The 8,074-nt window shown below is 58.8% G+C and overlaps 1 protein-coding gene across 1 annotated transcript in view; it reads right to left on the reverse strand.

Annotated features, from left to right (window-relative positions):
• LOC112981013 (syntaxin-binding protein 4-like) overlaps nt 1-7,741 on the reverse strand; it is a 56,708-nt gene extending 48,967 nt beyond the window's left edge. Inside the window, exon 1 of the mRNA XM_064520458.1 lies at nt 7,540-7,741. Within this exon, the coding sequence (XP_064376528.1) occupies nt 7,540-7,604 (65 nt within the window). The 5' untranslated portion in view covers nt 7,605-7,741. The remainder of the gene's footprint in view (nt 1-7,539) is intronic.
• Nucleotides 7,742-8,074: the final 333 nt, after the last annotated feature.

Here is an 8,074-nt window from a genome sequence, read left to right on the forward strand (position 1 = left end):
ATGGAGGAATCTGGCTTGACATTTACTGCTGAGCTGCACGGCAGCTGCTGCTGCCCTGCTCCAGTCTGGAGACGGGATCAGCCCATCAAGTGCTGACACTGTTACACATTAAATGTTTAGTGCAGGAGAAAGCAACATCCCCTCCCCAGTCACTTTGGTCCAGCACAGCTGATGACTGGCAGCATCCCGAATTTGAAAGGACACTTCCCAAGGGTGCCGAGGGCAGAGGCCAGGCAGCTCCACCTGTCCTCCAAGTGTTAGCTGGATCACCAGTGCTGTCTCACACTGGCAGTGTCACCTCCTGGTCCCTTCCACGCCACATCTCAGCCTTGCCCCACAGGTTTCCCACCCCGCTGCAGCTGTTTGCAAGGGCGAGGCCTGTGACACTGCCCACTCCCGTGGGGAGACCTGGTGCCCACAAGCCCAGGTCTCATTTACACTGAGGTACAAGTGACCCATGACTTTTGAGGTGTAAATACCTACAGCATAACCAAAAATCACTCCTCACCTAAGCATGAAAAACTAATGAGGTGTCAGGCGTGTGCACATGCCGACACCGAATTGCAGCGTTACTGCTAACGTCTCAGCAGGGAGGAGGTGGAGAACAGCAGCGTTTCTGCCGCTCTGCTCCCTGCTCACCAAGCACTTCCAGCCACTAACGCTGCACGGAAACATGCAGGATTTACAGGCTGCAGAGAATAAATAACCTTTATCCTAAGGACATGAGCTGTGCTGTGGAGCGACCTGCTGTGCTTCCTCTCCCGATATCCCCGCTTCCCTCGGTGGCAGCAGTACAGCAGCGCAGACAGAAGGGGTGAGCTAGCGTCCTCCTACAGCACCGGTGCCACGTGAATGCCGGAGCCAGCTCTGGCTGTAGCAGGCAGCTGCTTTGCGTCCCTGCTCTGCAATCCTTCCCACCTGTGGGATGGGCCAGCTCTCCTGACCACCAAGTAAAGCCCAGGTGTTATAATTCAGACCAAAAACCCCCTGTCTCCTTGAAGTGTTCTCATCTGCTGGGGTTAAAAGGAGAACACTACAAGAGGCTGGGCAGAAGCAGCTCTCAGCCTTGAGTGCATCTACGCAGGGTCTCAAGAAGCTGAGACACCCAGCATCACCCGTCAGCAGGGAGGGACCAGCAGCACCCAGGGCAGGCAGGCTCCGGCAGCACACAGACCACATGGAAATGTCCTATTTGAATAAAGGAAGTCCTCAGGATCCAGACAGGCTGCTGGGTTGGCAGCACCCACACATCGACATCTGATCCCTGCAGGCACCCTCCTCCTCCCCAGTCTCCTTACAGACCTCTGCTCCTTTGCCCCCTTCCTCTGCTAGCACCAAGGGGGGGCTCCCAGGGACAGGAAATCCCAGGGTGAATCCCGGGGCACAGAAGGGGGCTGCACAAGGGCGGCTACTGCTTCCCACCACAGCCTTCTGATCACAAATCCATCCACTCTTTGCCCAGGTGGACAACCAGTCCTGGTCACTCAGTCACACCTGCCTTCTCACTACAGTGCAGCCCTTTTCTTGCAACAGGGCTCAGTCCCCCAAGCGAAAGGGACCTTCCTTTCCTCAGGGGGAAGGTGAATGGCCACAGCACCCCTGCCCCATCCTGACAAACCCTCTTGTCAATCCCCCTTCACTGCTTGCAGCTGAGTGCGAGTCTTTTCCCTGTCTCCTCCAGCCACAAAGGGTTGTAGGGCAGTAGCTCCCAGAGGGCATTTCATCCTTCCTATCCCTGGCAGTGGTGGGTGCTCATTCACTGAGTTAATTCATGTCTGAACCAAAGTGTACTTTTTAGCCTAAAGACTGAGATGTGAGCAATTTTACAGTCAAGACTAAAGCTTCTCAGTGGTTACCTCTTCCAGCTGTTCATGCAAGATGTTTTAATCCTAGGCTGAATGTGTATCACTGCAGCAGCCTTCCAGAACGAAGGGCCTCCTGTTCCAGTGCTTTTAGGCAATGATCAAGCACCATCCAGCCTCTCTCTCAAACCACAAGCAGGTGGAGTTGGTTTCTCACTGCTAGTCAGGTGTTTCAGCTCTTTACTTTTGTGACCCTCCTCTAAACTTTGCCCCGTCTTTCAGTATCCTTCCCGGCTAGTGGATTTCTTCAGCTCAAAGGATTCATCTCAGTGAACCTTTGCTGTACAAAGGTTAGGTCTCTAAACCGAGGTGGTCACCTATACCCCAGTACAGACAGGCACTCCTGGAAGGGAATCAATCCTACCGAAAAAGTATGAATCAAGTCAACTGAGAGGAACCATTTTCTGGAGGTGCTTCTCTCCCAGAGCGTGCAAACCCACAAGCAGTCTGCTGCTAATACCGTCCCAGCATACATTTGTGCTCTTCCTCAAGCCAGCACCAGATGCTTTCAGAAGGCTGAAACATCACAGGATTTGGTTGGATTCATGAGGGGGGAAGCCCTCACACTCTTGCTTAGGAGAGTTAGAAAGATAGCACACATTTTATAGGCCATTGAAGCTTAGAGAGAGGTTAAGAGTATTTTTAAATGGACAGACTTCCCTCCATTGAAATGTAGTTCCTCCCTTGCTGCTTCGAAAATCTTTGGTTCCAGAAAAGGCAAAAAGGCACTTTAATTACCCCGTGCCACTGCAGTCAGGAAGACAGGCTATTCCAGGTGGAAGCAAGGTCAAGCTTAGCCCAAAACTGTACTGAAAAGCTTTGGTAATGTTAAGGCCATATATCCAAATGGGATAAGTGTTTTGTAGATCCTGTACCTATCAACATCTGTTTCAGCCCAAACCACCAGATGTATTTACTTGAGATCAAAATTAAATCAAACTAAATATAATCTGGAAAGCTCTAACAAGCTCCTTTCACGTTCGATCTGTTCTAACAGGACTGAAACCCCGAGCACGGCTGGCGTTTCACACGCAGGGAAGCTTCTTCCTCTGTCTCTAATCTGTTGCTCTGCTTCACGGGAAGCCAGGGATTGGGGATTTGCACTGCCGTCCTAATTTGGACCTCGGTTTGTGGAAATACAATTTCCTGGAACAGAGTCGGAAACTCAGTGGCTCTGCAGGGTTGGTATAATTAATATTATCAGCTTCAAAGGGGGGTTGTCTAACAGAAAGGGACTGTCAAAGGGAGAGAAAAAGAAAGTTCAGCTCCCCCTGCAAACTGTCCCCAGCTTGTTCTCAGTCCTCTCCATGCCACACAGCTCACCCTTCTCAGGGACTCACCGCTTCAGGACTGGGACCAGTAAAAGAAACATTTCCTTTCCAAAGGAGCAGAAATCCCCACCCTCCAAAGCACCTGTACCATAAACCATGCCTGAGCCTGACAGATGAACCCAACTAGACCTTTTCTTGCTTGTTTTTCCACCCGCTCCTTCCACCAGTTGCACGAGGCAAGTCACGCACCACCGCAGAGGAGCGGCACGCCCAGCCACGGCCCCTCCACTCAGCAAGGCCACGGGCCATGCTGCAACGAGGGAGCGAGCAGAGACATCCCCGCTTGTCCTGGGCCTCGCACAGCCTCAGGGAGCCGAGATGCCCCACAGGGATGTACTGCGCTATCCCGCTCTCAATGCAGGAGGAACAGCCCCCAATCCAGATTTCACACCGGAGTCGTCGTTTCTTCCATTACCCCAGGACAGTCCCTCCATTACAGGGCCAACCACCCCACTCTGCCCCAGGACCGGTCCCTCTTGCCCAGCACGCAGGCTCTGCTCCTAACCACCACCACAAGACATGCTGAAGGACCAGCTAAACCTCCGCACTGTCCACGTCCCCTACTCTGCAGGGACATAGCACAGAGCTGCAATGACTTCTTGAAGCTAAGCCCTTGTCTAGCTCCGCCTCAAAGTATGAGGACTCAGAGCTTTGCGTGCTCACGCCAGCATTATTCAGTGAACCACGGGTATTTGTGCGGTTACCATTAATCAGCTTGACTTGTTCCGGTACACAGGTCCTCACTGACCGCGGAGCAGCACAGCCCCATCGCTGTGCCGGGGTGCCCAGCACAGGCAGACGGAGAATTTGGTGCTGCGGTTTCCGCTGGGCTCCAGTCCCGCGAGATGGTGCGAGTGCGTGTATGCCCACTCATCTGAGCGTGTGCATGCCCTCAAATCCCACAAGTGTATTTACAGACATTATCCCTCCCAAAATGTGAAGAAACCTCTTTCACACGGCTTAAGTTCTGTGATATCTCCAAATACTAAGTTTGCTCAGAAAAAGAGAAGGCATCCAGAGATACAATTAAATATTAGCTGGAAAGAAAAAAAAAAAAGGCAGTGGCCAGCATAAATCATTCAGCTACTCTTCAGTGACTCGGACGCACTAAGGGTTAACAGGATTATAAATCTCCCTACGTTTCTCAGTCCCCTCAGTCACAGGATTTGACTGCTTATCAACTTATTAACAGTAGAGGGTTGTTGCTGCCCGTGCAGGGAGCCGACGGCCACGGCGCCCGCCCTCCCAAGGCAGCGTGCCTCCGCTCCCTCTGCCAAGCCACGAACACCCTCCGCCCCAAGGGTCAAGCTATTAGATCCTCTGGTGAGCAGCAAATTAATTGGGGGGAAAAATACGAGAATGAAGGCAGGAAGCTAACCCAAGACAAATCCCAGTGAATCCAAAGTCTAAATAAAAAGGAGGAGACAAGGGGAGGGAAATAGCTGGGTATGGAGAGATGTGAAAAATGAAACCTTTTGAGAAAGGCTCGATTGACTTGCCCAGAATATGCCACAAGCCTGGGCTGCAGAGCTGCTCGCCCTGGCCCGGACGGCTAGTCGGTGCTATGAGGAAGGGAGAGGAGAGGAGAGGAGAGGAAACCCTCGAGGACACGTTCCTGCAACACCACCTCAGTGGGCTTTGCCATCTGTACACACAGATTGCCGCTTTGCAAACGTTTTGCTCAAAACATCAGCTGTGAAGAGCTTTGCTCTGTCCTCAAGCTGTAAATATCCTTGTGGACAAAACACAAATATTGATATAAACCATAAAAGCAGTAGCAATAATAGAAAGTGGAAGAGGGGGAAGCTCTGAGTTGTTCTCATGCCAAGAGCTGCCCGGATCGCACCCGGCAAGCGGCCTGTGGGCTGACAGCGCTTTCAGCCACCTCGTGCCTGGTGCTCTCCGGCTGCGGAGGGCCGACACCGCTCTGCACCCGCCCCGCACGCTCAGGGGGCACCGCAGGGTCCCAGCCCATGACCATCACCGTGGGCGGTCAGTCTACAAACCTCACCAGCAAAAGGGACCTGCACATGGTTGTGCGTTTTCTTGCTCCACCTGGCGAAGGGCCGTCCGAGGGTCCTGCACGGAAGCCAGTTTTGCAAAGCCTGCTTACGGCCCTGGAGCAGCCAGAGGAGCAGCGGCATGGGCGATAGGCCCATGTCCTCGGGGGGCATGGGTCAGGCTCAGCATCCCTCCGAGGGGATCAAAGAAAGGTGGTGGACCAGCAGCTGGGAGCTCATATCAACAGCCCCAAGCCCAGTGCACCCATGGCAGGGCACAGGACCAGCACAGGGGGAGGTCCCACTGGTGGCTCATATTTATATATAAAATTTGTATTTCAGACTCTCAAAATAATCTCTTAATCAGTGGCAGATCAGGGCCATATTTATCAGAGGGCTGGGGGAGGCGGCATCTCCCCTGCCATCTGCTTGCTGCCCTCGGCGCCATCCCAGCCGCGCCGCCCGGGCAGCCACACGCGGCCCCGCATATCTGGCGCCCGTAAGGCTCGGCCCCGGGCACGGCGGCCGCGCGGACCCTGCCCCGCGCGGGCCAGCCCCCCGTCTCCCCCGCCGGCAGCCGGGGTTTTCCGTCCGCCCTGCGGCTGCACAACGGGGCCACACGAAACGAATCCCGGCAAACAGAAAACTGAGGGAGCTTTCAACCCCCAAACCTGACACACAAGCAAAGTTGTGATGCAGGAAGCCGTCGGTGGCCATTTCCCCTTGCAAGCCGGGGAAAGCGGAGTTCACGGGTGCGCTGGCCCCACGGCGCCGGGTGGGCACGGCCGGCCCCGGCACGCTCGGCGAGGCCGTGCTGGGCAGAGGCGCCGTGCCTGCACACTCGCCTGGCGCTCCATCGCAGCCCTACGGCCTCGGCACCCGTGGGTGACACGGGCTGGCACTGCACCTCGCGGGGTCGGGGCTGTCCCATCCAGTGCTGGGGGAAGCTGCGTGGCAGCAGGAGGGACCCCACTGATGGGGGCAGACGGGGTGAGGACACCGCGCTCTCAGCTCCTCCCCACACATGGGAGATTCTCCTGTGAAACGGGGAGCAAGCGAGGGCCGACCGCTGCCGAGCCCCTGGGCGCACAGGACCGCTGCTTAGCCCGGCGACGGGTGGACAGACCCCCGTCCCACCCAGAGGACACAGTGGGGCAGTCCCGGGCCACCTTGCCCTATGCAAGGATTAAATCAGTGGGCTTAAGTTACTGATGGAGACACACGAAGAGGACGGTTTTCCCTCTTTAAACTGGGCACCGAGACCTTTTGGTGATTCCTACAGGGAGTCTCGCAGCTCCAGCACCACGTACCAGAGGGCAGAGCCACCAAGCACCCCGCTCCTCATCGCGGCACACCAGCTTTCCCAGGGCCGTCGCCCCAGGACGCTCCCCAGCAGCCTCCCCATGCCCACCCACGGCACCCAGAGCAAGGCTTGGGCCGTCGCTCCCCTGACCTGCTTTAGCAGGAGATCAGTCTCCCCCCAGGAATGGCCACAGGCTCCGGTGGCAGCAGGGTGCCCAGGACACCCAAGCCCAGGTGACACCAGGGCTGGTCCCCAGAGCAGCCCCAGCAGCCTACAGGGCCCCAGCCCTCACCAGCTTTGGATCTGGCCCACTGACCCCCAGGGGAGCAGCTAGGTTTGGCTAGTCACACCCTGAGCCCGGCCCTGCCGGGAGCCACGCTGCTGCCGAGCCCTCCGACAGCCCCACGGAGGCAGCCGCAGCCTGCGCCTTCCTGCGCAACCAGCCGCCCCAGGCAGCCCTCCCTGCTCCGGGGGACCCAGCTCCTGCCCCGCTCGAGGGGGAAGGACGCAGAGCCCCCGGCAGCACCGCCAGGGCCAGGGCTGCCACCGGCAGGGCTCCACGCGCTGCCGCCCGCCCCGGGCAGAGCTGGGCCACACGCACCGCACAGAAATCACCTCTTGGCTTGCAGTGACACCACCTCCCACCGCAGCCAGCTCCTCCCAGGCTGGCCCTGCGGGGAAGCCGCCTTGGCGCAGCCAGGCAGCGGCTGCAGGAGAGCCCAGCCCTCACCACACGCACAGATCCTGCACAGCCCCCACCGCCTGCGCCCCCACCCCAGCCCGGAGCCCAGCCGCCCCCTCCTCCACCTCCTGCTGCCGCTTTTAAAATAAACCACCCCGCCAGCAACGCCTCCCTCACCTGCGAGCCCCAATCCCCGCGGCGGCGGCAGAGCCCCGGCCCGTGGCGGGCGCCCGGGCGAGCGGGGACCCCGGCCGCCTCCGCCGCGAGCACCGCGGGCGCTGGGAAACGCCGGGCCGCCCGGGCTGCCCCGCTGCGGGGCTCGCGCTCGGCCCAAGCCCTCAGCCCCGCGCCCGGCGCTCACCAGTAGATGAGGGACAGCCCCTCGACGCGCTCGAGGTGGCGGCTGGCGGGCGCCAGGTAGGCCATGCTGCGGGGCCGTCAGCCCCGGCGCGGGGGCCCGCGGCCGGCCATGGGAGAGCCGCGGGGGCCGGCGGCACGGCCCCGCTCCTCAGCCCGCCCGCGCCCGGCTCCCCGGCCCGGCGTTCAGCCGCAGCGAGACGCGTCTAATCCCCGGCGGCCGGGACATGTGATCGTCTCCTGACCCGGCTCTCCCGCGCTGAACCGCCCCGGCAGCTCCGGCTTTGCCCCGCGGCGGGCGCAGCGCAGCGCGGAGCTCCGCACGGCCCGGGCGCTCGGGCAGCGCAACGCCGGGGGCACCGGGGGGGACCCGAAGCGCGGCCGCGCTTTTCCCCAGAATCAGGGTCACCGAAACGCGCTCAGAGTTCGTCCGGGAAAAATAAAACGCTGACCCCAAACGGGCTGCCGCCTGATGCGTATGGGGTTATTCTGCGTCTCTGCGAGGCGCGGCGGGAGCAGCCGGGGCAGCCCGGAGCCGG

This window comes from Dromaius novaehollandiae, chromosome 14, assembly GCF_036370855.1.
Source record: "Dromaius novaehollandiae isolate bDroNov1 chromosome 14, bDroNov1.hap1, whole genome shotgun sequence".
Taxonomy (NCBI): Eukaryota; Metazoa; Chordata; class Aves; order Casuariiformes; family Dromaiidae; genus Dromaius; species Dromaius novaehollandiae.